At 46.5% G+C, this 27052-nt stretch overlaps 1 protein-coding gene across 3 annotated transcripts in view; it reads left to right on the forward strand.

Moving 5' to 3' along the window:
- Positions 1-200: 200 nt before the first annotated feature.
- Positions 201-27052, forward strand: part of Ctdp1 (CTD phosphatase subunit 1) — a 62003-nt gene continuing 35151 nt past the window's right edge. Inside the window, exons 1-10 of one of the 3 annotated variants that reach the window (XM_021640064.2) lie at positions 201-683; positions 8667-8750; positions 9416-9509; positions 9906-10034; positions 12892-13042; positions 16533-16623; positions 18635-18801; positions 20556-21605; positions 23240-23381; positions 24719-24928. In XM_021640064.2, the coding sequence (XP_021495739.2) occupies positions 370-683; positions 8667-8750; positions 9416-9509; positions 9906-10034; positions 12892-13042; positions 16533-16623; positions 18635-18801; positions 20556-21605; positions 23240-23381; positions 24719-24928 (2432 nt within the window). In that variant the 5' untranslated portion in view covers positions 201-369. The remainder of the gene's footprint in view (positions 684-8666; positions 8751-9415; positions 9510-9905; positions 10035-12891; positions 13043-16532; positions 16624-18634; positions 18802-20555; positions 21606-23239; positions 23382-24718; positions 24929-27052) is intronic. The other 2 variants (XM_060376994.1, XM_021640063.2) reach the window with 2 other exon arrangements.

Genomic DNA, 27052 nt, shown 5'->3' on the forward strand with positions numbered 1-27052 from the left:
TCAGTGCGTCAGGACTCGCAGCGTGTGACCCAAGTTTCGTGCCAGCGATCCGCGTGACATGTCTGCAGTCTCAGTACCACGGACCAGCGCCCCGTGGGTGTGGACAAGCGCCTCTCGCCTCCGCGCGGCTCGGGTGTTTACCCGCGGCCGAAAAACAGACAGTCACGCGGCTGCACGTCGCCTGCCCCGCCCTCCGTGACGCAGCACGCCTCCCGGAAGTGAGTGCGCAGCGAGCGGCGGGTGAAGCCGGTGTCAGAGCGGGAACCGCAGCGTCGCCGCCGCTCGCGGTGGGCGCCGCGCCCCGTGCGCCTGGTGTTTTCGTTTCTCACCTCCGTTGCTCCGACCGTCCTTGCCGCTCTCTGGGTCGCTATGGAAGCGCCGCCGGCGGCCGGCATTCCCACCGAGGGCGCTTCGGCGACGGCCGGGGCAGAGGTGCGCTGTCCCGGCCCCACGCCGCTGCGTCTGCTCGAGTGGAAGGTGGCGGCTGGCGCGACCGTGCGCATCGGGTCGGTGCTGGCAGTGTGTGAGGCCGCCTCCTCCGCGCAGCCCGCCGGGCCAGCCACGGCTCGTGCCTCCTCGGGGGGCTGCGTGCGCGCCGCGCGGGCCGAGCGCAGGCTCAGGTCCGAGCGCGCCGGCGTGGTCCGTGAACTGTGTGTGCAGCCAGGCCAGATGGTGGCCCCTGGGTGAGTGTGCCGGGATCCGGACTCCCCGGTCTCTCAGGATGTCGAGGGTCTCTGGGATACAGCTGCAGTCGAGCGCGCGGGGCCGCCCGAAGGGGCTGCGGGGTGAGAATTCAGGAAGAACAGCCACCGTTTGTGATTTTATCAGCCGTGAGATATTCTGAGTCTGAAAAGTTCTCGGTGACCCAAGGTTACCCCTTTGAGAAGTGTTTTGCATTCGTCCCCCTTCTATAATTGGTGGACTCCACCTTTGTAAGTGAAGGCAGCTTGGGTGGCTGTGGCCGCAGGACTACTCAGGCAGGTTCCAGGCTCGTTACTGAAATAGAAGCTGTGGGGCGTGTGTGTTTCTTGTAAACGCTTATAAAACTTTGTGAAGCGCGGTTGTAAAAACCCGATGTTTCTGCATCATAGCCACGGAAAGGGCAGAGCCCAGACTGCATCCGGTGACGGTACTTGGTCCTCGAAGTTGTGCAGGGATTCTTTAGCTGTCACAGTTGTGTTCTAACTCTGCAGGATCTTGACTTGGTCTGCTCTGCCACTGCCCGGCTCTATGTCTGAGGTTTGCCAGTGTTGTGTTTTGAAGCTGAGTCAACACGTGTTCATGTGTGTCGCATGGATGTGATTGTTTTGGTTGTAAAGAACAGAAACTACTGGGAGAGAGGCTTCCCTCTGAAACTGTTCTTTCTGCTCTTTTTCTGGTGTCCTCTGCTCACCTCTTTGACTGGTACCAACCCTGCCTTTGTTGACTATTTGCTACTCACCGTTCTCCATAAGGAAAATTTCCATTTCCCACTGGTCTTATCACAGACTGAGAACCCTGCCTGACTGTCTTTCTGGTCCCTCCCTCTGGAGCATCTTTGGAGATGTTGCCTGTGTTCTTGTCCTATGGGCCCTGCCCACTGTGTGCTGGGTTGCACAGCCACTAGGAAAACTTGCTTCTTTGGGGCTCACTCCCTGAGATAGCTGTCTGCTTGGCTGCCTCTAGAAGGACAAGGCTGTCGGCTTGGTAGGCACTGTTCCGCATCAGAGAAGCTAGTATCTCAGCTTCACTCGTTGGCAGTTTCTCCTGTGGTGGTAACCTGCTTTTGAGTTGACTGGTAGAAAATGCCCAGATTGAAGGCCTCTTCTCATTTCATTCTGGTTCCCTGTACAGACAGGGTCATTGAGGGCCAAACAGGTACTGACACTGTCCCATAACTAGCTAGTGTAGATACTCGGGTTCAGACCCACGTGTCTAGTGAACTTGAATCTGATAATTGTGTCCGTTCTGAAGAATCTGGGTGTCCCTGAAATGATCCTTGGATTCCTGGGCCATTCACAGTGCCTATGCCAACATTCCAGTGATGTCAGGCAAATTTCCGCTTCTGGGAAAATCACTAGCAACATTATTTTGATTTAGAAATGCTTCCTTTCCTTTTCTTGTAATGTGCAACCTTGTCAGCATTCTGGGGAACATTGGAGTGAGATGACATGCACATGTTCCATAATGTTTCTGTGTGCCTGCATGGACTTGGGAGACAGACAAATATGAAAGGTCTAGGAAGAAGCAGTTAACAAGGCCTCAGTTTAAAGCTCCATTTGCATTCCCTGTGTCAGTCCTAATAGATTCTTTGGAATAGATGTCATGGCTGTGGGTTGCCTTTTCCAGTTGTATTCATTCATGGATGTTTGGACATGGAACCGGGGCTGAGAGACATGCAGTATTTTTGGAACTACTAGTTCTTTGGGATACCAGTTAGGCAAATGCCTGTCATACTTTTGTGGAACAAAGTTTTAAAAAACAAAACAAAAATCTCGGATTAAGTCACGTTGTACAAAGACCACTCAGCAAAGAATTGTTTTTGTGAGGTATCAGCCTGAAGAAGCAGCATCCCACTGAGCGGACCCATGAAAGGATTCTGCAGCAGCAGTCAACAGTGCTCATTCAAAGCCCCTACAGGCAATGTAGCACACAAACTACAGCTAACTAGGTCTTTCCCCCCACAATTTAGTTACACAGGTTGAGTATCCTTAAATTTAAAATTCAAAATCTTAAAATATTCCAAGATCGAAAAACTAGGGTATATATGCTTTTGAGTTTTCCAGTGCTCAACATGTCAAGCCTGTGCACACACACCAGACTCCAAATGGCCCTGAAAACTATAGCAGTTCTGGTCTCCAGCATTCTAAGGGAGGGATTTGAATATTAGGAAGTCTTTCTAAAGGGCATGTACTTTTCCCTGTTTGAGAAAACAGAATAGGAGATGATCATTGGCTCCTCCTGTTGAAGGGTACTTGCCATGACTGTTGGGCCTCGGTCAGCAAAGAGCTGTCTGCCTCATACCAACTACACGGCACCAAAGCTCTCTGCTTTTTTCTTAGGATTTTTGTCTCTTTGGTGCAGCCTCCTCCAGCATCAGTTGCATCACAGCACTGGCTTCCGCCTGGGTGGGGACCGGAAGGGAAGGTGTCAGGAAGGAGCAGCCATGCCTGAGAGCCCAAGATATTTACCTCTTTTCTGGGCATGTCTCAGAATCACACTTCAGGCTACTTTATAATGAATTTATCTGAGCAGTCCTGGAAGTTTGCTGATGATCTTAAGTTCTGTTCTTGTAACAACGCCACCCCCTTACTTGTTAATGCTGAGATTAGAAATGTGCACCACTGGGCCTGACTACATATTCTTAAGATCACATGGGAGAGCTGGCATTTGCTGACATTTGCATTACATCTTTGTAGACTGATTGTTGTACGGTGGTCCCAAAGATCCCCCCAACCCCCAACTAACACACAGTTTAGTCCACATCCAGAATCTAGACCTACAGTTGGTGAATTCAGGATTGTTTGAGGGGGCTCCTGTCCATCTTCAGCTTGCCTTTGGTGTGAAGAGGCATCTGTTCATGAGCTGTCCTCCCCTCTGCTTAAATCTCGGGAAGCAGTAGAACCTGTGGCTCTGGTGAGTGGGAGGCAGCTGCTCACACTGCTAAGGAACTTGACGTGGGAGGGGCAGCTTGCCTACAACTGCCTAAACTATGCATGGCCAAGCTGGTCTGCTAAGACTTTGCTTTTTGGGGTAACTTGGACCTGAGTCTTCATCTGTATGCTGCACTGTTTCGTCCTCATTGGTGTCTCTTCTGAGGTCAGACCACACTTAAGCCCCTGTAGTCAAGAGGTTCTGAGCCTCACATATTTGTGGTTGTCCTGCCATTTTTTGTTCCTCTTGGTTTCTCCCAGGGTTGGCTGGCACCATATTTCTGAAGAATGAAGGATAATCATTGGGTGGATGATCAGCTGAGCCTAGATGTTTGTTCTTGGTGACAGCAGACCTCACTGACAGGTTGCTTGACACCAACTTGTTTTTGTTGAGACCATGAAGCTAGCCAGAGCAGGTAGCTTGTGTACTAACAAAAATGAGACCCCTGTGGTTGCAGTTGTCACTGTTGTCTTGGTCATTAGCAACGTCTAGTCTTGCCGCATCTAAGTTTGTTCCGAAACACTGTGTCTGGTTGCAGTTGAAATAATCAGTGATTTTTGATCTGTACTAAGAGTGTTAGTGGCATACTGCTTGGTAGGCTGCCATCTATAAGGTGTTGTCAGTGAAAAGCCACCTAATGTGCTCCCTAGGCCTTATCATAGAGCTCAGAACCAAACAGGGAGAATGACCAGTTTATAGAGTTATGTGGTGTATCCGTTTACCGTTGTAGTGTTTTCCTGGGTTACAGTTAACTGAGGTTGAAAACACCAGTCATACACCATCTGTTAGAAACAAACTGCTTAATTGGTTTGTCATATGGCCCTGATCCTCTGCAGGACTTTTTTAAGCATGTAATTATTGGGAAGGTGGGGTGGAAGGTGATAAGAACCAGTAGAGGCTCAGGTTGTATCAAGGTGATGCTTTGCAGCAGAGTGAGACCATTACAGGAAACTACGACCAATCAAAATGTTGTGGAGCCTGGTCCCAGTGGACACATACGCAGTTCATCTCCTGTACGCAAGGCTCAGGGTCATTGTGGAAGAGGTGGGAGGGTTGTAAGAGCAGGAGTTTGCTGTGAGGTGGTGCCTCCTAGCAATGTCAGAAGCTATACCCATAAGGTCTCGGCTATCAAACATGAGCTAAACAAGGACAGCAATAAGCATACTAACTTGGAGTTGCTCCTGGTATTACCTCCCCATTTCAATGTTGGAAAGTTAGATGGGGCGAGATGCTTAAAATCACAGCAGATCACGGGCGATAGTGAAACAGTTGCCTACACAGTCTGGCTTTGGGAATATGCTTTCTTGTACACTCCCTATACCCAGAAGTTTTATGAATGAATATTCTTTGGCTGAGAACTCACTGTTGGCATCTGCCGTATCTAAGCAATTACCCAGTTAGAAGACATTCTTGTCTGAAGCTAGGAAAATTGTAACTTTAACTGAACCTGTTAAATACAGATGATCATGGAGTTGTGTTATATTATGTTGTGTTCCTAGCTGTGAAGAAACTGATCAGGCCTTTTTGGTTCCTGAGTTTTGTGTGCCCAATTTTAAATTGCTTGACATAATCATTTAAACAGAAGCCTCTGAGGTAGATGGGCTCTGAACTGTGTCTGCTTAGGAACAGCAGATAGCTGTAAGAATTGTATGTGCATTATAAACTGTTTCTTTAGCCTCATGCTTCCTTTATTTCACTTTTTAAAAGATTAGATGAAGGGGTTGTCTCACCTTGCCTGGTTGAGTGTTGTTCCCTGGGTAACAGTGGTTTCTGTCAGGCTCCTGTTATGGAAGATACTGACTTTACCATCAAGTTTCAGGATCATGATAGATGTCCTGTTCATCTTCAGATATTGTATATTCTCATTGAACGTTAACCCTAAAATAAGTAGATGTGGCTAGAGCTCTGAGTTTCTTTGAAGCTTGTGCAGGTTGTGTTTTCTGTGGGCCATCAGGATACGATCGTAACTGTTGTTGTGTACTTATGGGGCATAGGCCCAGTCCCAAACACCTGCATCTCCCTGGCTCCAGAAATGCTGAAGTGGGGCTGGAGGTGCTCATCAAGTGGGCACAGGTAGCAAGAGAATGGCAGTAGATGCCGTGTGTGTTTTGCTTAGCTTTCAGCAGACGTCTGTCCAGAACATTGGCAGCTTCCAAAGATACAGGGCCTGATCTTCTTTATTGATAAGGTGTTCATTTTCCCTCCCTAGAACTGGTAAATGTGGCATCAGCGTTCTTTTTGCTATATGGTAGGGTTCCAAATGTGCCATTGCATGGAATTTAGATATAGTGGGTCATGCTGCTGGACCGTAACCCTTGTGCTTTGCGCCTTGTATTTTACTTCTTTCTGAGGATGCCGGCAGGCCCTGCTCTGTGGGTTCCATGAGTTCAGAAGGGATGAGGCACCTACTGCATAAGTGTGGGCATCAGGCTCTGTCATTCATCCTCAAGACATCAGGTGGCAAAGAACAAGGTTTCTTAGCGTCATTTGTAGTTGGAGAAATCAAATTTGAGTTTCATAACTGTTTTAATATTTTAAATGAATATAATTTGTGTATTCTTAAACTTTATAGATAAAAGGAAACTCACATGTCAGAACTTAGCAGAAATGGTTTAGGGTTTGGCATTTTGAAGTTCTGGAGATCGAATGCAGGGCAGTGTCTATGTCAGCCAAGTCCTATAACAATGAGCTACACCTCTTGCCTGCTGAGATTTTGAAATCCAGGCATCTTGTGAGGGATGCAGAGAGAGGGGGCCCTTGTATATGGTCCCATGTTGTTAGTGATGTAAGCTTTCCGTGGGGATTAGCTTATTGGCTGGCCACTGTTCATCGGGGTGGATGTCTCTAGACCACTGAGCACACCAGGAAACTGGATGAATGCAGGCAGTAAATACTCTGGTGTGCTGTTGGTCTCATGTCTGTGCCTTGATTTCCAATCTGAGCACATGGGCATTCTTGGGTTGTGTGATGGAGCTACAGGTATTCTGTGCCCTGTGAGATAACTGAGCAATATCCAGTGTATCCATAAGCATGGTCATGTGTTCCAGAGCAAAGTCAACCTTGTAGGGTAAGATGCACAAAGCCTTTGATTCTACTACAAAACACTACATGATTTGTTCATACAGTGAGGAGGTTAGGTTTATAGTGTCTGAAGTACAGGAGGCCAGACTGTGTACCACACATACTGGGCCCTCACTCTAGTTTCACAGCCTTGCTTTATACGCTTTTGTTTCTTTCCTTGCCTTGCTCCACACTTGCCAAGTGTCTACAGAAGTGTTCTTCTCACTGATATTCACCATCTGTGTTGGAAGAATTCTTGCTTCCAGTGCTTCCTGTCTTGATTTAACTCATACCAATTTGAGTAGGACTCGGTGGTCTGTGCTGGTGGCTGGGGAGGAGCTTGCACATCATGTGCTTCCTTTTGCAGCCTATGTATCTGGTGTGTGGAAGATGCTGACGGGCTGCCCAAGTCCAGCTACCCAGCTGTGCTCTTGGAAATTGCTGAACTGGTCCTGATGTTTGTACAAAAATACAGGAACCTAGAACAGCCACTCGGAAAAAGAACAGAGTTGATAGCTTTTATCTGCTTTATAGACTTATTTTAGAGCTGCAATAATCCAGATCCTATTCAGTTTTACTTTTGAGTTGTGAGGATTCTTCATGCTAGATAGTAGCTCTTTGTTAGGACTGTGGTTAACTTCTGAAGCCTCCCTGACCAAAAACGCAGAGAGCGAGATCCTGCACCTAGCACTGGCCTCTGTGTTTAATTGTAGTCTGTTTTAAGTTAGGTGAGCCTCAATCAAAGGGCCTTTTTGTTTCCCTTTTTCTTGCCTATGGAATCTCAAAGGACCAGTGGGAAAGTCTCTCCTGCCGCCACTGGATTGTGGTGTAGACCCTTGGGCATATGCCCAGGTCTTGTGGGCCCCTCTTTAAACCATGTCAAAGAAGAAGGAGATGCCTGAACCTAAGGCCCTGTCCACTGAGGAGGGCCACAGACCTGTGTGTACATGTCTTGGGTCTTGCCTTCTACTTCTTGTGATATACCAGGGAAGTGCCCTTCTTTGCTGCTGCATGGCTATGCTTTGGTCCAACCTTTTCCTGCCTTCCTTCATCTCCTTCAGAGTGCTATGAGGGGAGCAGTAGCAGGTCTTCTCTAGCCAGTTCCTTGGGAGGGCTCTGGCTTGTGGAATGGTAGGCCAGGTCAGTGGGAGCGCTAGAAAGGAAGCAGTGCTCTACAGTGGGCAAGCAGGGCAGAGCCTGTTCTGGTTTCTGGGAGTTGACTGCTTCTGGAGACTCTGTTTATTTCATGCCACTAGGAAATAGTTGGAAAGGTCCCAGTGACAAACATGGGCCTGTCGAGGACCCTCCTGAGCAGTGTTAGAAAGATGTGAATCTGCACTTCGTGATTTTATGATCTTAAGATTTAGTTATTTCAATCCCTCCTTGAGGCAGTGGTATGGGTGGACATAACAAGAAAAAACGTTTCTCTTCGTTTAAAAATTAGAAAATGGGCACGGTGGCATACAGCTGTAATCCTAATACTTGGGAGGCTGAGGCCAGAGGATGGTGAGTTCAAGGTCAGCATGGGCTTCATAGTTGAAAAGAGTTAAAGGGAAACAGACAAGCAGCTAGGGATATTATGATAGTACTGTCAGAAAAATATTAGATGAAGAGGAGCTGGTCTAGAGTGGGAACCATCTGTGGCAGGGATCAAGAATTGACTTTGGAATTATACCAGCACATGCTCACAGTGTTTGCATGTAAGCTTTGGTTTTGATGTGCTCCTTATCAGAAGTGTGAGAAGGTCACATGCACATACTTACTGAGACCAGCTCTCTGCTCTCTCTTCTGACCGGCATCTGCAGCTCTTTCTCTCTCCTGTGCAGTAGATGGTGTCGCAGCTGGAGCAATCTCAGAGTCAGAAAGAGCCTTACTGGATATTTGTTTGGGGCTCTCTTCCCATTCAGGTGCCCTTTCTCACTCCACACTCAGATTTTTAATGTGTCTATCAATGTTTGCTTTTACTTTTGCAGAGCACTTCTGGTGAGATTGGAAGGATGCAGTCATCCTGTTGTCATGAAGGGCCTGTGTGCTGAGTGTGGCCAGGACCTGACCCAGTGAGTACAAGATGGGGACTGAGGCTCAAGTGTCTGGCTCTCAGGTGGGCACTGAGGGCACTGGTGTGCAAGGCTTGATACAGGGTCCTGCTTCCTCTGCCCAGAGTTGGGCTGAGGACCTTGGCCAGTTTCCCAAGGAAAGAATCTTGTTTTCAGACCTTCACTTCCTCACACCCTAGATAATGCTGAGTAGTTTTCTTCAGTATAACTGGAGGACAATGCTTTTTTTTTTTTCCCCTCACTGTGAGATTCCAAATCACTTGCTATGTCGGGATCACACACCTCAATTCAGGATGTAGCCCAGTTTTGACAGTAAGCCTGCTTTTCTAATGCTCTTTGTTGATGACTGCTGATGTTGAGTGATATCTATTCCACAGTGTCGGAAGTGGGTGGCTGTCACTATTTTTATTTGTTTCCATATAATTGCAGGTGGCTTACATAGAGAATTGACTCTTAAACTGAGCAGTTCCATATCTGACCGCAGGTATGACCTGGAGCTCAGTTTCTCAGGTTTTCCTATTTTTAAAGGAAGGCAGCTGTCTGCATACGAGAGTTTTGTGCTGGGATAGCAGCGTTGGTTACCACTTGCTGAAATCACACCATTCATAGTTAAATAGATGTGCCTTCCACACACGGTTAACCAGACACCCTTTCCACGCTCACAGGTTGCAGAGTAAGAATGGGAAGCAGCAGGTACCACTTTCTACAGCGACTGTTTCCATGGTTCACAGTGTGCCGGAGTTGATGGTGAGCTCTGAGGTGAGAAGTCTAGCAGCTCCTGGGCTCTGTGGGAGACTCTGTAACAGGTGTTGGTAGGCATCATTTTTTAGGTGACCCTCATCTGGAATACTGTTCTCAATACTTGGGGGCTCCACTGGCTGCCATTTTCCAGTTTTCATTCACACACAACTTTCTCTACATGGCTGCTTTGAAGCCCCACAGCATTTGGTATTGTGTATCAGCAACCTTCTTCATGCTTTCAACACAGCAGCAGTGGCCTGAATTCCCCTTGAGCCAGACTTTCCTTAACATGCTGATAGGCTCCTAACATGGAGGCAGTGTTGATGGCTAGGAACTTGTCTGTGTTCTTAATAGAATTGAATTTAACTTTGAATCCAAATATATATACTTTGTCATTTTTCTTTTTGACTTTAGCAAGCTGAAAAACTAGGAAGAGAAGATCAGCAGCGACTACATCGAAACAGAAAATTGGTTCTTATGGTTGATTTGGACCAGACCCTGATTCACACGACTGAGCAGCACTGTCCCCAGATGTCTAACAAAGTAAGTGACTCCAGCTTTTCCCTTGGCTCTCACAGCTGCCTTAGGCCCATGATTTCATTCCAAAGTACATCGTCTTGTCTGAAGTGAGTTCCTGTGACCACCTAGATGTGAGAAACAGGTTAATTGGTTGTTGTGAGCATGCTCTCATATCTGTGCGTGGGCTGGCAGGTAGCACTGAAGGTGCCCTCTTACTGTAAGCATTGAGCTTTGTGTGAGGGTCACACTGGCTGGGGTCATACAAGATAGAAGAGTTCACAGGCCGGTAAGGACCTTGTAGGGACATAGAATGCTGCTGGGGACATGTTCTTGGGTAAAGGTATTATGTGGAGTGCTTTACATCTGGATGTCTAGAACAAGAGGATTTCTGGGTCTGTGTCACCTTTTTTACTTTAGCAAGCCAAAGAACTAGGGAGAGAAGATCAGCAGTGACTACATCGAAACAGAAAAAACTGGTTCTTATGGTTGCTTTCAACCAGACCCTGATTCACACGACTGAGCAGCACCTGGGAGTCACCATGAGGAAATTGAATTGTCCAGGGTGACATGGGAAGTGGCCATGTGTGGGATCCCATGCAGGTTAAGCGTGAATGGGAAATGAACCACTTGCTGGGAAGTTGAGGTTCAGGAACAAAAAGCTTTTAGTGCCTGTTAGAGACAGATGATCTAAAGCCTATAGTCATGCATACTATCAACAAGGAAGGCCTGGCTAGTGTCGAGTTGCCCCGTTTTAAAATACTGGTTGTTAAGCAGGTGACACATACACTATTTTAGATTTTGGGTACCACCACAGCTCTGCATGTGTCCTGCTGTTCATAGGTTTAGGGGTGGGAAGATGCTAGGAGCTGATCACAGTGTAGGGTGTTTCACAGAAGAGCCAAATTTCTTAGCTTGCATGAACCACTACAGATATGATGGTGATCTGGGTGATGACCACTGAAAATAATGGAATGATGCCAGTGTAGGTAGGGTTTGTGAAGATTAGCCTATAAGGCTGGAATTCTGCTTCCACAGCACAGCGTAGAGTTAGTTACATTGGTTATCTGTGTATCATGGGATCTTACAGGACCATATACTGTAGCTGGTGTCATAGAAGTTCTTACTAATACTTTATCATTTCAGTCACACCACTTGCATGTGTAATGAGCACTTTGAAGGGCACATATATAAAAGGGGCTTGGCTTCCCTGTATCCCAACATGTGTTGCTATGCTTGCTTCCTTTATTATGCCTTTGGAGTTGTACATTTTAAAGTAGCTTAATAAACAGTTTGAACCAGTTCTCACTTGTAAGGGACCCATGCTACACTGTCTGTAGGGCAGTGGCTTTCGGGAAACACAGATATTTACATTATGATTCATAACAATAGCAAAATTGCAGTTATCAAGTAGCAACAAAAATAATGTTATGGTTGGGAGTCCCCACAACATGAGGAACTGTGCTAATGGGTCATGGTGGTCACTGGTTGTGAGTCCCTGGGATAGGATGATTTAGGTGTGACTAGTCTTCTACTAATGTACTGCTGGGATACCCCTAGTCTGTGTCTAAGGGTACCTCTGGCTTGGGCCTTGAAGTTCAGCCCTTGAGTTGAGTTCCTTAGGTTTGGACACTTAGGGAAGGGCCATTTAATTCTTGTGAGCATCCATGCCTGTACCATTGTGGAAGTTGACTGTAGCTGTTGGACTTCTTACTGTTAAAAGGGGAAAGCTGATTCTAGAATCTTATTCTGTGTCTCTGGTAGCTCAGTACCATTCTGGTGTTTTTTTGTTTTTATTTGGGGGGGTGTTTGTTTTTTTAAGATTTAGTTATTTGTTTTATGTGTATGAGTGCTCTATCTGCATGTACACCTGCAGCAGATCCCAGTATAGATGGTTGTGAGCCACCATATGGTTGCTGGGAATTGAACTCAGGACCTTTGGAAGAGCAAACAATGCTCTGAACCACTGAGCCATCTCTTCAGTCCCCCTGGTGTTTTTGGTTTTGTTTGTTTGTTTTTGTTTTTTAGAGCTAATGAATATCTGGCCTAAGTAGTTAACCTTTTAATTGTTAAAGAAATTGGTATTTTTGCCGAGAAAATAATGGTAAATATAGAAGTAAAATGATCATAGCTTACTTTCCTAAGGAAAACAAACTTACCTGAAAAATAATAATGGGAATAAACACATTTCACCTGCCTGCAAGGTGACCTAGAACACTGTTTCCACACTGATGTGTGCTGACTGAAGCTGTGTCTCACCATTAGCAATTGTTACCCTAATTAGGAGCTCAGGACCCATCATAGGTATGTTCAGAACAGTGGCTGCAGTGCTGTAGTTTGACCCATAGGAGCATTGCAAAGCAGCAAATATATAGGTGATGTCACCAAGATAATAGCACAGATGGGACGTACAGCCTAGCACTGATCCCAAGATACTGTCCTGAGGCATGACGTGACTGAATAGTCACCACAGCCATTATCAGGCTATCCCAGGTGTGGTTAACAGATAGACAATGAGGTGGTTATAGTGTCCTGCTGTGCCAAGGTTTAGTGGTAGAAGATGCTAGAAGCTGATCACGGCATAGGGTGTGTTTCACAGTAGAGCCAAATTTGTAGTTAACAGGTAGTTTAGTAAGTAGTGTTGTGGACAGTTACAGTTATGAGAGGTAGTTACTGCAGCCTGTTGTTACAGTGGCTAGTTGGCATAGTTATCATGGTAGTTAGTGGCATCCGTTATCACGGATCTCCCCATGCCTCCCTCATGCAGTATGTGGCTCTCATGTGCCCTGTGCAGTTCCACATGTGACTTTGATGGGCCACAGCTGGGGTTCTCCCTGGGCAGTTCTCCCTGCATCCTCTTCTCACTCTTGCCTCTTGTTTACAGGGCATCTTCCACTTCCAGCTGGGCCGAGGCGAGCCGATGCTGCACACCCGCCTGAGGCCTCACTGCAAGGACTTCTTAGAGAAAATCGCCAAGCTGTATGAGCTGCACGTTTTCACTTTTGGTAGCCGTCTGTATGCCCACACCATCGCAGGTAAGTCAAGCACAGTATGAGGACTAAAAATGAATAGTGGCTGCAGGTTGTTTCCAGTTTTCAAGGGCATTCTCTTCAAAACAAGGAACGGTGCAGAAACTTGGGTTAGCACTGGCAATTGCAGTGGGAAAGTTGCCTGGGACCATAGGTGGGTGGGAAGAGAAAACTTATGTGGGTGTGTTTTCAGCAGTTGTTCCCTTAGCTGGGGTTTTTGGAGCTCTGTTGTCCAAGTGTATTTGTGCCAAATGCTTTAATGGCCAGCGTGAGTTACTCAGGACTAAGTGACTTCTTGTCTTGGTTGGACATGAGCTACAGTGCTGGCACGTCCATGTGCCCTTAGTGTGCAGTGACCACCAGGTGGCAGCACTGGCTGTCAAGTGAGTGCTGGCCATAGCCAGATAGGAAATTACTTCTAAGCCACTGTACATCCCAGTTACTGCCTGAGTAAGTGACACGGTCCATCCCAGCAGGCTTTTGGCACCTGAAGAGCAGTTGCAGAGCTTGTTCAGCTGAGGGCTTTAAACCTCAGAGGTCTCAGAGCTGAGGAGGTGGTTCAGTGAGGACAGCTCTTGCTGTGCAAGCATGAGGACCTGAGTTCAGATCCCCAGCATGCACTAAAAATCAAAATGGCCTGCCAATTTCTGAACCAGTGAGATCAGATGCCAGGTTTCAAAACAAAGCAGAAAACAACAAAAAGAAACAAAGCAAAAAGTGATAGGTGTTGACCTCTGGCCTTCATACATGCTTGCATGGCTGGGTACATCCACTACACACACACACACACACACACACACACACACTACACACACACTCTTCAAAGATACTTACAGATTGATCTCTGAATTTGTTGATCAAGTTGGGAGCTTAGAATATACTTTTAAACATTAGTGTTGTCGTAGCCTGTTTTTAAAATAGGCTTTGTCTTTTGGGTCAACTTTAGGTTCACAGAAGAATTACAGAAGTTTCCCATATACACTGTTTCCTCCATAGACTCTACCCTACTACATACACCTTACTCTAAGCACATGCTGCCTCCCACTGTCAACAGTGCCAACCAGAATGTACACCTACTATCATTTGTGAAACTACGCTTATACCGTATTTGTCATGACCATTGAAGCCACGTGTTAAAGCTGATTCACTTTGTCTGAGATTTAGTGTTTTAAGATTGTGACTCTGTACCCAGGACAAGGGATTTGAAGGTTTGTGTAATAGGAAGGTGAGCCGTCTCAGACCAGTAATGAAGAATCCTGTGCACTGACTGCATATTCTAACCTTTAATCAGTAAGGTGATTATTAGCAGGTGGCCTTGGAAGACTATGAAAGTGACCTCAGGGAGGTACCATCAACAGAACAACTACCACCCAGCAGTGAAGCTGCTGACCCCTTGATCTTGAGTTTACAACCTGAGAACTATGATGTGTAGCTCCCTGTTGGTTATACATTGCTCAGTCTGCCGTGGTCTCCTGTGGCAGACCCGACAACTAAGGCATCCCTATGTAAAAGTAGATCCACACCGAGGCTTGCGGCTTTCCCACTGAAACTCTGCCTCTTTAGGTGGTAATTAGTGACTCATGGGCTAAGAGGGATAATGGTGCAAGCTTTAGGCAGGTGAAGAGGAGACCCATCAGCAGAGTCTAATGAAGAAAATATCCCAGGTGAAAGAGCACTCCAGAACTTTTTAAGTTAAAGGTATGCCAGGGTATTAAAAAAAAAGTTAAAAATCATAGAAATAGTCATCACTGTCGTGTCCATATTTATTCCCTCTTCTCTTGCTTTGTGTGTGTGTATTTGCATAGTCTTACATAGTTTGTCTAAGTGTTCGTACACATTCATGCACATTCTTGTCACATAAGATTCTTACATCATTGTGATTGTTAATAAATCTGTCACACGGCTGTCTCTTTTTGAGCAATTGCATTCGTTTTTCTCTTTTATCATAAGATAAGCATCCATTGAGCATTCAACATGAATATACCTTTCTGTACTTTGGACTGGCTTCTGTGGGTGAACACCTCAGCAACTGTGCATCCTGTCCATCTAGTAGCAATGCCAGTGCTTCTTATTTGGGCGCTGTAGATCTTGTCACAGTTGGGACAGTTGCTGACACATCCTAGAGCAGCAGTTCTCAACCTCCAGGTTGAGTGACCCTTTCATAGGGTCACATATCAACATGTCCTGCATACCAGATATTTACATTACAATTCCTAACAGTAGCACAATTAGAGTTATGAAATCATTTTATGGTTGGGGGGGGGTCACCACAACATGAAGAATTAGGAAGGGTCTTGGAAATAGGAAGGTTGAGAACCACTTGTCTGTAGAGTCGTTCTTTGTTGTAGAAGCTATTTTATTGATCTGACCACATAAACCCAGCAAGGACCAGAATGAAGGAAGCTTAGGGACTGTCAGCAGTGAGCAAAAAGACATTTGCTTAAGCAAAGCCACATCCCGGGTTTCATCTGGGTCATACCCTCCTTAGTCCTTTTGACACTCAGTCAATGCGGTGCTGCATCAGGTCCTTGTCAGCAAGGCCCCAGTGAGGAAGGTAAGAGGAAAAGAAAGAATGCCGGGCAGCTTTTAGACCGGAAGCAGGAGAGAACACCTGCTACTTTGATAGTGTGTGTATTCATGCTGTTAACAGTGCCACACCGTAGGAGCCCACTAACAACCCTGGCCTTGGGGCTGCCAAAAGCAAAAAGACTCTGTTAAGAACATAAGTGTAAATTCTCCCAGGAACAATGCACGCCAGAGCCTGTGGATGGCTGGGGAATATCTAATACATCTGCTGACACTAGTGGTACTAATTGGAGGAGGGGTAGGTCAGCCTTTAGGAAGTGGGACTAGCGGGAAGAAGTGAGGTTAGGGCAGTGTTCTTAGGGGGACACTGGGAGCATGCACCTCCTCCTGGTATTCCTTCTGTGATGGACAATGCTATTGTAGGCCCAAAACAAAGGGTCCAGTAACTGTGGACTGAGACTTCCAGATCTGTTAGTCACAAGTCTTTCCTCCTGTGTGACAGTGACAGAAAGCTTACTACACTGTCTTTATTGGAGTACCCCAAATGTGGCGACCACCGAGGAAGAGGTGCATCCCCTGCCACGCTGTGCTGAGGCTACCTTTGCCACAGAAGCTTCATTCTGTGCCACTGACAGGCATTGAGGCTATCCATGGTCTCAGGCATCCTCTTGTATTTAGAAAAAGAAGCTTCATAGAGTGTGACATGGCAGAGTGATGTGTCACTCTGAGCAGCACCAGAGTGTGGACAGACCCACAACCATAATTCTGTGAAGTACAGTGATAATTTACATGCTTTATAGAAAACTGTGTGGCTTACATTAATGTTGCTGTAGGCAGCAAATGTGGTTTTGTTGTAGAAATTCTGATGTGTGTGAGAGAAGAGCAGAGCTGAGTGAGCAGGTCTCCGCTGTACAGGGCACAGTGTGGAGTGCTGTATGCAGAGCATAACCTTTGTCCTTTCTTCCTACAGGCTTTTTGGACCCGGAGAAGAAGCTTTTTTCTCATCGAATATTGTCTAGAGATGAATGTATTGACCCATATTCTAAAACAGGAAACCTTAGGTATGTACTTGGCTGAATTGTCCTAGAGATACCTTACTATCCAGTTTGCTCTCTAAAAATTTCTGTTGGGAATCAGAATTTTCCAGGAATTTAACCTCTCTTCTCCAACTTCTAGCATAACCTGAAGAGTACTCAGAAAGTTTGTTCCCATATTAGATCTACAGTCCTCCCACATGGGCCCAGCCTAGTCTTGCTCTGGGTGCTCTGGCCAGTCTTTGCTAATGTTCTGTTGTTGTGATGGGACACCATGACTAAAGCAGCTTTAAAGAAAGCATTTAATTGGGGGTTGCTTACAGTTTTGGAGGATTGGTATATGATCGCTATTGTGGGGAGCACGGCGGCAGGCAGGCATGGCGTTGGAGTAGTAGCTGAGAGCTTACATCTGTCTGATCCACAGTGAGGCTGGGTCTGGCCCATCACTCCCAGTGCTACACCTCCTCCAACAATCTCAAACAGTTACACAAAGCAGGAGCCAAGTATCCAAACATGAGTCTGTGGACCCATTCTCATTCAAACCACCACAGGTCCTAAGGGTCCTTCTGTGCCCTCGCTCCTATTCCCTCATCTGGACAGTTGTGAAACCTCTTCAGTGGTTTCTGTCAGAAACCACTGTTCAGTTCATTGTTTCTGTCAGAGTGGGGCGGTGGCCATCTGCCCTGCATGTGCTGGATGCTGGCTTGCGCTTCCCATCTCATCCATCTGTCTCCCATATCTCCCACCAGCTGGCCTCGGAGATTAGGCCTTGAATTTCAGACCTGTTTTAAGGCCTGGCTAGAACTCAATTGCTACAGAGTGCTGCACAGGCAGGAAACATGGACCACAGAGGTGCAGGTTTGGGACTCTTAAGGCAAAGTAGCCTAAAGAAAGTGCAGGGCCTGGAGGAAGCAGCAGTGTGACCACAGCAGCCGCCAGAACTTGACAGTTTTTCTTCACACAGCTTTCTGGGTTGAAGGATGAGGACACCAGTGCCAGCACCTCAGAGTTGGAAGTTATTAGGAATTTGCCTAGTATTCATCCCACTAATGTATGCAAACCTAAGCCAAAGTGTTATACCTTTCCTGTTTCTACTTTTTCTTTTTTTGTCATCTTTCTCTCTCTTTCCTGTTATCTCTAAGCTTTTGTGACACAACCAGCACCTCCTCAGTCCTATTTGGAAAGCAGTTTTGTATCTGAAATTTCTCACTTTGCACAAGATGTTTCTCATTTCTACCAAGAAAGGACTGTATCCACCATTGTCATGTATCAAGTGGCATTTGTTTCTATAGTGTGTTTCTCTCAAGACCTGGACCACAGCCGTTATGTATGGCAGATGAAGGCTTGTATAGGCATCCTTTTTTGAAGTTTCATTTTTCGATTAATCCGCAGACTTTAAGAAGTGCAGGGGTTTTTGTTTTGTTTTGTTTTGTTTCTATTAACTAGAAGAGAATGTGGCATGTTTATGTGAAGCAAAACCTCACTTTTTCTAGCTAGCATAGAGGGAGCAAACTGGGGGCAAAAGAAAGCATAAGGTAGCATTGGTGATTTATCAGAGTGCAAGGTTGTCTGAGGACTGGCTGTTAGACTCCAGTGGAACACTCTGGACAGTCATAGGCTGCTCCCTGCGGTATTCTGGGACATCTGAGGGTCCACTCTAAGGGTGCCAGATGAATACTTGGGACTAGAGCCTGGCCTTTGGGCTGTGTAGCTATGGTTATGAATGTAGTCTCACCATTTGTTTCCAAGAATTAAATTTTCAGAATTGTGTTCTAACCTATGACTGAAGTACTTACATTTTTAGTTTTCTCAAGGAGAACCAAGCAATGGAGGAAAATATTTTAATGTTACTCTCCCTGTGGGGGGGGGGGGGATAGTGAACTAAATGAAAGCTCCCTGTTAGAGTTTGCTTCCTTTTTAGGTGTTTGCGTTTTGCTCTTCATATAAGGTTGAACATCCTAGGCTGTCCTTTTAGCATAATAAAAGATGACTGCAACTAGCAGATTATTGTCTATATAACTGCGTGGTTTGCTTGTAGAAACCTCTTTCCCTGTGGAGACTCAATGGTTTGCATTATTGATGACCGAGAGGATGTGTGGAAGTTTGCCCCTAATCTTATAACTGTGAAGAAGTATGTCTACTTCCCAGGCACAGGTGATGTGAATGCACCCCCTGGATCCCGAGAATCTCAGACACGGAAAAAAGGTGGGTGATCTTCTCAGTGTAGAAACCACATTTTGATAAATGTTGATCTCTTATTTTTTTTTTTAATCTCTATAATGACTTATAAATTGAATATTCACTTAATTCTGGTTTGCTTTTTATTTGTATTTCTATTTTCCTGATGCAGTTGGGTTTATGTAAGAAAAAGTCAGATCATACTAGGGGCTGATGATAATAATTCCGTGGTATACTGCTTACCTGCCTACCTTGCACAAGGCCCCGAGTTCAGTCCTGAGTACTGGAGGGTGGGAGTGGTGGGAGACAGCACACTGTTGTAAGTTTTGCTGGGTGAGTAAGATTAAAGATGCTGTCTGAGCATCTAAGTGAGATGCTGCTCCATTTCACCCCATGTTTTCTTAAAGAACATGACCAGTTGACACATGACTGAGCTTCAGCCATGGCCAAACAGAAATGGGGACAAGAAAGGACTCAGTCTAACCCAGAACCACATGTGCACAAGAAAAGGGCTAGATACAGTTTTTCAAAAGCAAGGAAAACAGCCCAACGCCTAGATTTGTCTTTGTAATACATAGAAAAATTATACTAGTATATTTCATGATAAGAAAAATATACATATAGATCGACAAAAGAACCATACAAAGAAATGGGCAGATGATCACTGAGTAATGTCCACAGAGTCTGCCTTCAGGGAATTTCCAGCACAAGAATTTTATACCTAGTTAGATGGTCTTCTCGTATATACTGCTGAGAGAGAGAGCAAGAGAGCATTCCCAAGTGTTAGAGCTCAGAAAATAATTCAGAATTTGTTTTCCAGCCACCTATAAAATGAATTTTAAAAATGAGGGTTTTTTTTGGGGGGGGGGAATTAAGCTATAAATACAATGTACCTTTAATGTCATTAAATATAAAAGTTTGAAATTTGGTTCTAAAATCAGGCAATATCAAAACAGCGTTATAACGCTTACAGAGGAACACTAAGAATATCTGAATATACATCCCATGTCCTGGATTATACATGCCATAGAAGCGGGAAGGTCTGGGGTACAGTTGCTCCACTTGTAAGAGCCAGCCCTAAACAGGGACTCAGTCTGCTGCCTGTGTGGAGACTGCAGGGAAATGGAAACATGTCCATTAGGCACAGGTGAGCCAGATCTATCCTAAGGAATTCATAGTTCTTTTTTCTTGTTTTTCTCTTTTATGAAGACAGTGTTTCTATGTAGCCTAGGCCCTCTGTCTCGGCCTCCCAACTACAGAGATTAGAGGTGTGTATCACCAAATTCAACTTAAAACTTTTGGTTTTAAGTTTTTGGTTTCTTGAGATAGGGTTTCTCTGCATAGTCCTGACTGTTCTGGAACTCGCTCTGTAGACTGACCTTGAACTCACAGAGGGTCACCAGCCCCTGCCTCCTGAGTGCTGGGAAGGCTTGGTTTTAAGGCTTGGCTTATGGTGAATTTTAGTTTTGAAACAAAATGTTTAGAGTCGTGAAGTTAACTTCTGTAGTCACTAAAGTAAAATAAGAAGGCAAAACAGCTTTTCTAGGGCCTTATAGATGAGGATGCTGTCTTGGAAAGCCATGCCTGCATAGGCTGTAAACCAGAAGGTCTACATGGCCACAGGCCTGAGATGTTTATTGTTGAGCTCTTGGATCAGAAACTTCCTGAGGCCTGTGCTAGAGGACAGACAGTTCAAACCATCCTAGAGAGGGTTAAGGGTTAGTTTTGAATGTTATTTACCATTAGGTAACAGTCACCTTTCCTTTTGTGTGTATATTTAGTAAATCATTCTCCTAAAGGAGCCGAGGTCTTGGAACAAGCTCTGTCAGTGAAGGATCCTGAGGAAGGCAAACCTGCTCCTGGGGTGGAACAGAGCAATGGCCTTGGGAAGGCCTCCCGGGAGCTCAACGGTGGCGAGGCTGTGCCAGGAGCTTTTCCCACTAAAACAGATGAAAAGGATGCCTGGTCCCTCCCCCGGACCTCTCCTGCCAGCAACCCCAGTGGACAGGAGCTGACAGACCCTCCGGAGCTCACTGTGTCCTGTGACTGGGATGGCCGGACCACACCAGGGGTGCAGCCTACTCAGGGAGACTCCACCCAGGATTTGGATTTTGACTTGTCCAGTGACAGTGAAAGCAGTGATAGCAGCAAGTCAGAGGGTCAGAAGTCCTTCTCCTCTGCTTCTGATGGGGAGAATGAGGAGAAAAGAGGCCGGAAGAAGTCTCCAGCCACCCAGGACAGAACAAAAGTTCCGCAGGGTGGGCCCCCTGACATGAGTGGGGGGAGACCTACAGCAAGCCCCGTGGGAGAGTCTGGGCCAAGCCTCCACCCACATGACAAAGTGTCAGCCCTGGATACACAGGAGGAGGGTGAACGGGACAGCCTCTGTGGCCTAGGCAATGGCTGTGTGGACAGGAAGGAGGCCGAAACAGAGTCTCAGAACAGTGAGCAATCAGGTGTCACTGCAGGCGAGTCCCTGGACCAGAGTGTAGGGGAGGAGGATGAAGAGGACACAGATGATGATGACCACTTGATACACCTGGAGGAGATCCTAGCCCGAGTCCACACTGACTATTACACAAAATATGACAGATACCTCAACAAGGAGCTGGAGGAGGCTCCAGACATACGGAAGATTGTGCCAGAGCTCAAGAGCAAGGTGCTTGCAGATGTGGCTGTAATTTTCAGTGGTCTGCACCCAACAAACTTCCCTGTGGAGAAGACTCGGGAGCATTATCATGCCACAGCCCTGGGAGCCAAGGTCCTCACCCAGCTGGTGCTGAGCCCTGATGCGCCAGACAGGGCCACTCACCTCATTGCAGCGCGGGCTGGTATGTGCCACCATCCCTATTCCCATGGGTAGGGACATACAACCAGCAGTGCCCCCGGTGGGCACGCACTGTGCTTGAGCATGGCCCCTCTTTTCGAAACTAGATCATAATACTGGCGCACTCTTTATCATCCTGATGTTTTAAAAACAGGGCGGCTGGCTAGGGAGGTACGTCAGTGGATGAAGTGCTGCCACATATCCTGAGTTGGAACCTCCAGAGCCCATGTAAAGCCAGGCACAGAGGCGGCTGTCTATAATCCCAGTGTTCCTACAGCATGATATGCTGACAGAGACAGGATCCCAAAGCTTACGAGTCAGGTAGCCTGGTGTAAGCAGCAACAAACAACAAAGGCCCAATCTCAAGGTAGAAGACAAAAACCAATATCCAAGGTTGCCCTCTGACCTTCACGCACATACAGAGATATAAACGCACACAGGTTGATCATTGACTTTGGGTACAGTGTTTTTTCCTGGACACCTTTCACCTGTCTTGGGTCCCTGGAACAGTCACTTTCATGTTAGTTGTAACACGGTAGTAGTCGCTTCTTTAAGAAAAGCTTAAAGAAAACAAATAGTTACTGTTTTAAATGGTCCTAATAAGCAATTGGACTGTTCCTAAATAAAGATCATCCAAGCTATCTAGGCACTGCTTGCCCCCTTACAATTTTTCCTCAACAGTAGTCGGTGAGTTAGGGCTTTCTAATGCCTCACCTCTAGGCTCTGCAGGGCTGTGTCAGGATGGCCCATTCTCATAGTCTCTCCAAAGGCTGCAGTTTTGTTTGACTCTGGCTCTAGACTTTACTGTCATTTGGTCTGTAGGGCATTTTTCACAGATCAATGGGAATCAGGCAGGCTGTCTGGCCCCAGCACCACCTTTTGTCTGAGGAAGAAATGTATCATCAGCCTTCCTCACAAACAAAGGGTTTTCCTTCCAGAGCACTGAGAGCACAAATCGGGTCCTTCCTTGTTGTATTTTGTGTGCACCTGCTTGTGTAAGGACTGTTTTAGTGCCTGGTCCACATCTCCATTTTGTCAGGTTCTGAAGCTCAGTTCTCTATGGACACTTCAGCCATAGGGACAGTGGGATGTGAGAATCGTGTTCTCATCCTGCCTTTTCCTTTGAAGAGAGTGACTTCCTTGAAAACAAAGCTTGTCTGGGCCTCAGTTGGCCATCTTACAGCATGGGGTTACTGAGCTATATACAAAATAGCTATAAGACAGGGCAGGATCAGCTGTACACAGAGTGAGGAGTCACTCAATGGGTGATCAGGAGCCCTCAGGGGGCCCCTGGGACACACAGGAAGGAGTGTGTGAGAGAGGGAAAAGGGCCGGGCCAGGTGTCATACCTGTAAAGGAAGCCCTGGAATTCAAAAGTGACAGGATGGCTCAGTGTGGGAGAACTGACAGGGCCTCCCGATCTCTTGGCATGGGTGGTGCCAGAGCGCAGGTAATAGACAAGCCTGGAAGGCAGGGATAATTTAAGGGTTAGGAAGTGGTTTAGGAGCAGACATCCTGTTGGCAGAGGTTGAATGCCCAGTAGTGAGGAGGATGCTCATCGGTAAGCCTGGTGTGCAGCTCCATCCTAGCCCCCCTGTGGTACCACAGGACAGGCAGACTGACCCACTGTCTCTGCAGGCACAGAGAAGGTACGCCAGGCACAGGAGTGCAAACACCTGCACGTGGTCAGCCCCGATTGGCTGTGGAGCTGCCTGGAGCGCTGGGACAAGGTAGAAGAGCGACTCTTCCCACTCATAGATGAGGATGCCCGGGCGCACAGGTAGGTTCCCTCCCATGCACACCATCCTGATCTATGCTCCAGGTCCTCCTACCAGTTCCCTGGGATGTCCAGCCACAAGCAGGCCTCTACGTGAGGCCCTTGTGATCTTCCCAAGCTGGGCTGGGAGTGTCTGTGAACTTGGTTCTTCTTTATACCCAGCATTGTTTTCAGGGGGAAACTGAGCTCTGCCTGGATACAGTGAGGAAAGCCTTATATGCTGGAAGGTGTCTATCCAAGATCCATAATATATCAGTTACTTGTTCCAGTGCTGTGATACAGTACCCTGTCAGACGAGGGAGGGGTAGTTTATGCTGTCATGGTAGGGAGGTTCTGGTAGCAGGTGCTTGAGGCAGCTGGTCACATTGCATCAGCATTTAGAAAGAAAGAATGGTAAATATTGATGTTCAGCAAGCTTTCTCCTCTCTGTGTAGTGTAGGACCTGAGGCCAGAGTAGGTACACCACCTACTTGAAGGGTGAGTCCTCTCTCCTCAGTTAATGTGCTCAGAATAAGCCTTCACAGGCTTGGCCAGAGGCTTGTCTCCTAGGTGATTGTAGATCTGTAGAGTTAGTTGTTATTAACCATTACAGACGCTACCCAGCTCCCACGGCTGCGATGTTCCTGAAAGGGGTCTGTTGTGCTCAGCCTGGTCTTGGCCTCCACAGAGTCATCTTGCAACTCCTCTGCGGACTCAAGGATGGGCAGCTGTTAGCATCCAGACAAAGCATTGGGTTGGGGCTTTTTTGTAGTAAGATGCAGTGTGGGATTCAATAGTAAATCCTAGTTTGCAAACATCTCTTCAGTGCTAATATTATTACACAAATTATATAAAGGCTATTCTAGATCTCAGAACCAAAGAGAGGGTGGTGGGGTGAAGGCCGTGGAACAGGTATGCAAAATTACTCAAAGACGGAGGCATATGGGAAAGTGGAACTTCCCATCTTTATGTATTTATGATGAGAGGCTTGTGGTTGTTAGGGGCAAGTGACAAGTACAAATGCCAGTTTCAGAGAGTATCTCTGGTCATCAGCTCAAGCAGATGTCAAAGCCATGAAGTACAAGGAACTGAAGTTGTCTTGCCAAGGCAGAGGGGTTCCTCCAGCTGGTGGTTGAGCATCTGCTATTTTTCCACATCACTGTGTTCTAGAACTCAGAGTTACAAATCTTCCATCTGAAGCATTCATTAAGAAATTGAAGGCGCTTGTCATGTGGAGTTTAGCCGTAGTCTCTGATGCATATCACCACATTCCGGTATCCACATCCTTACCATTGTGCCTCTCTTTTATTTGTGTCCCTGGGCCATATGTTATTGATAATGCACTTGTTCTCATCCCACAGGGATAACAGCCCTGCAGCCTTCCCAGACAGACAGAATGTGCTTCCAACAGCCTTGTTCCACCCAACACCCATCCATTCCAAGGCTCATCCTGGCCCCGAAGTTCGGATCTATGACTCCCACACAGGCAAACTCATCCGGATGGGCACCCAGGGTCCTGTACCAGCTCCCTCCAGCGCCCCACTTATCCCTGGGGAGCCTTCCTCCTTCAGGTATGTTGTGGCACATGTAAACCTCCTTTGCTGAGAAAATAGGCATGTGAAATGTTAAGTTCTAGTTTTCTGAATTTACTAAGATGATTTTGTTGTGCTACAGTGTAGAAAAGTGACATTTAAGACTCAATCTCTGTTTGGTCTTAAGTTAATGCTGGGCTGCCTGCCTGACGATGGTGATTTTCAGCACATAGAACACCTTCACTGGACCCTTCTGTTTATTCTGCCTAGCCTCGTTTCCAAAACCAAAAGTAGAGGAACCCTTGCTTTAGTTTTGCACTATTCTGTATGAGTCATGTGTCTCTACAGGGTGCTCGGTGCTGGCAGGGTATTCAAAAGTATCCTTGGGTGCCCAGTGGAGAGAAGGGTCTCCAGGTGCTCTGACTTTCCACCTAGGTCTGCCCTCAGCAGGCACTCAATCTTGGCCACCTGGACTCTTCCACATACTGAGAGAGGGGATTTTATCAGAAGGGTATGTGAGAACACTTGGGTATATCAAAAGTCATCTGATGGCTGGGTTGGTGACGCCCCACAAGTGACAGACTTAATACTGCCCATTTTGTTAGTGCATTCTTAGTCACCACTGTCCCTGTGAACCCTTATGGAATGGAAGCACGCCCTGCTTGTTCACATAGAGGTTTTGGGCAATAGATACCATGTTCAGCTGGCAGCCGGTATGCAGCCACCTGCCCGCTCCCTGTGCACCTCCAAAGATACTGAGATCATCCCTGGTAGTTGCCCTTTGCAGTCAACAGCTCAGAGATATGATGGGGTTGGTTCTGCTCTGATTGCAAGTGGACCCTGGCAGGCCTGAGTAATTTGCATGTTTTCAGCAGAGTAGTTTTAGAGCTGAGCAAGAACTTAGTCCCTCTGTCCGCACCCATGGCCCAGCCTCAGTGACGCACAGGCAATAGGAAACAGGATTGGCACAAACAGAAAAGCCAAGATGTTTTTTCGGATAATGGTGTGAAGTAGCTCTTCTGCTTCCTCCATGCACCTTGGAATGCACCCGCTGCTTTGCGATTTGAAGCAAAAAGTGTCATCATTACTGAAACTTAGTCACTCACCTGCTGGAGTGTATCCACATGCTGCTACTTACCATCTGTACCATCACATTACCAAAGTGAGGTCACTGACTTAAAGGTTATTAATATTTTCAACTGTAGTACAGTGTAGCAGCCATTTCATCAAAGCATGGTGCAGTTAGCCCTGATACCCAGAACAGTAGACCTGTATGCCCTGGTGAGGTCTGTGTGCTGGTCGTAGCTGTGACAGTGGGCTGTCCTGGGAAGCTAATGGGTATCAAGAAGTTTGTGAGGGCAGCCTCTTGTGATGTGGGCTCGCCATGAGCGTGCACTGCAGCACACTGCCTCTTATATTCTTTTGCTCCTTTTTCTCTACTGAGTTCTTTTGGGAGGAGGTGTCGGGTTGGCTTGACTTATGAAGGTCTGTCAAGTAAAGAATATAATGAAGCCCTCTACATGCCTTGGTTAGTACCATGGTGCCACAGCTTTCCCTACCTGTGCATGTCATCAGTTTTTGAATGGTATAGAGTACTAGGTATTTTCCTCTGTAGCAGGCATCTATGACTCGGACATTTACTCATTCACTGTCTATGACATTAAGTTCAGTGTAGATTCACTCTACATTTTTTTGTTGCTGAAATTTTTCACAATTTGCCCTGAGCCTCCTTTCAGGTTCCTTTTTGATTAATACTATTTGGCAAATTCTATAAACCCTTAAAGTGTAACCTGATCCCAGATCACAAGGACAGAAGTTTTGACACCTGTCAGAGCCACAGTGCAGAGCCTAGCCAAAACAGGTTTGAGGTTGCAGTCACACCCATGATCCTGAGTGAACCATTTGTATTGTAGTGTGGGAAGTCTGAGTCTGGCTCAGAACACTGTGTGTGTTTTACTGTCTTAAAGTACCTCAGGTGAACATTTACTCTTTTGCCAAAGTGTCTTTTGAAATGGTGAGGATATCCTCCTTTCTGAGGTCTAGGTCCAGGAAGAAAGAGGATGAGTATGCAAGGGCACAGCTGTTGGGGGTGGGGGTTCTGTACTCCTAGAACCCACATAAATGCTGACTACAGTGGTGTGCATCTGCAGTCCAACTGCTGAG

This window comes from Meriones unguiculatus, chromosome 2 (genome assembly GCF_030254825.1).
Source record: "Meriones unguiculatus strain TT.TT164.6M chromosome 2, Bangor_MerUng_6.1, whole genome shotgun sequence".
In the NCBI taxonomy this organism is placed as follows: domain Eukaryota; kingdom Metazoa; phylum Chordata; class Mammalia; order Rodentia; family Muridae; genus Meriones; species Meriones unguiculatus.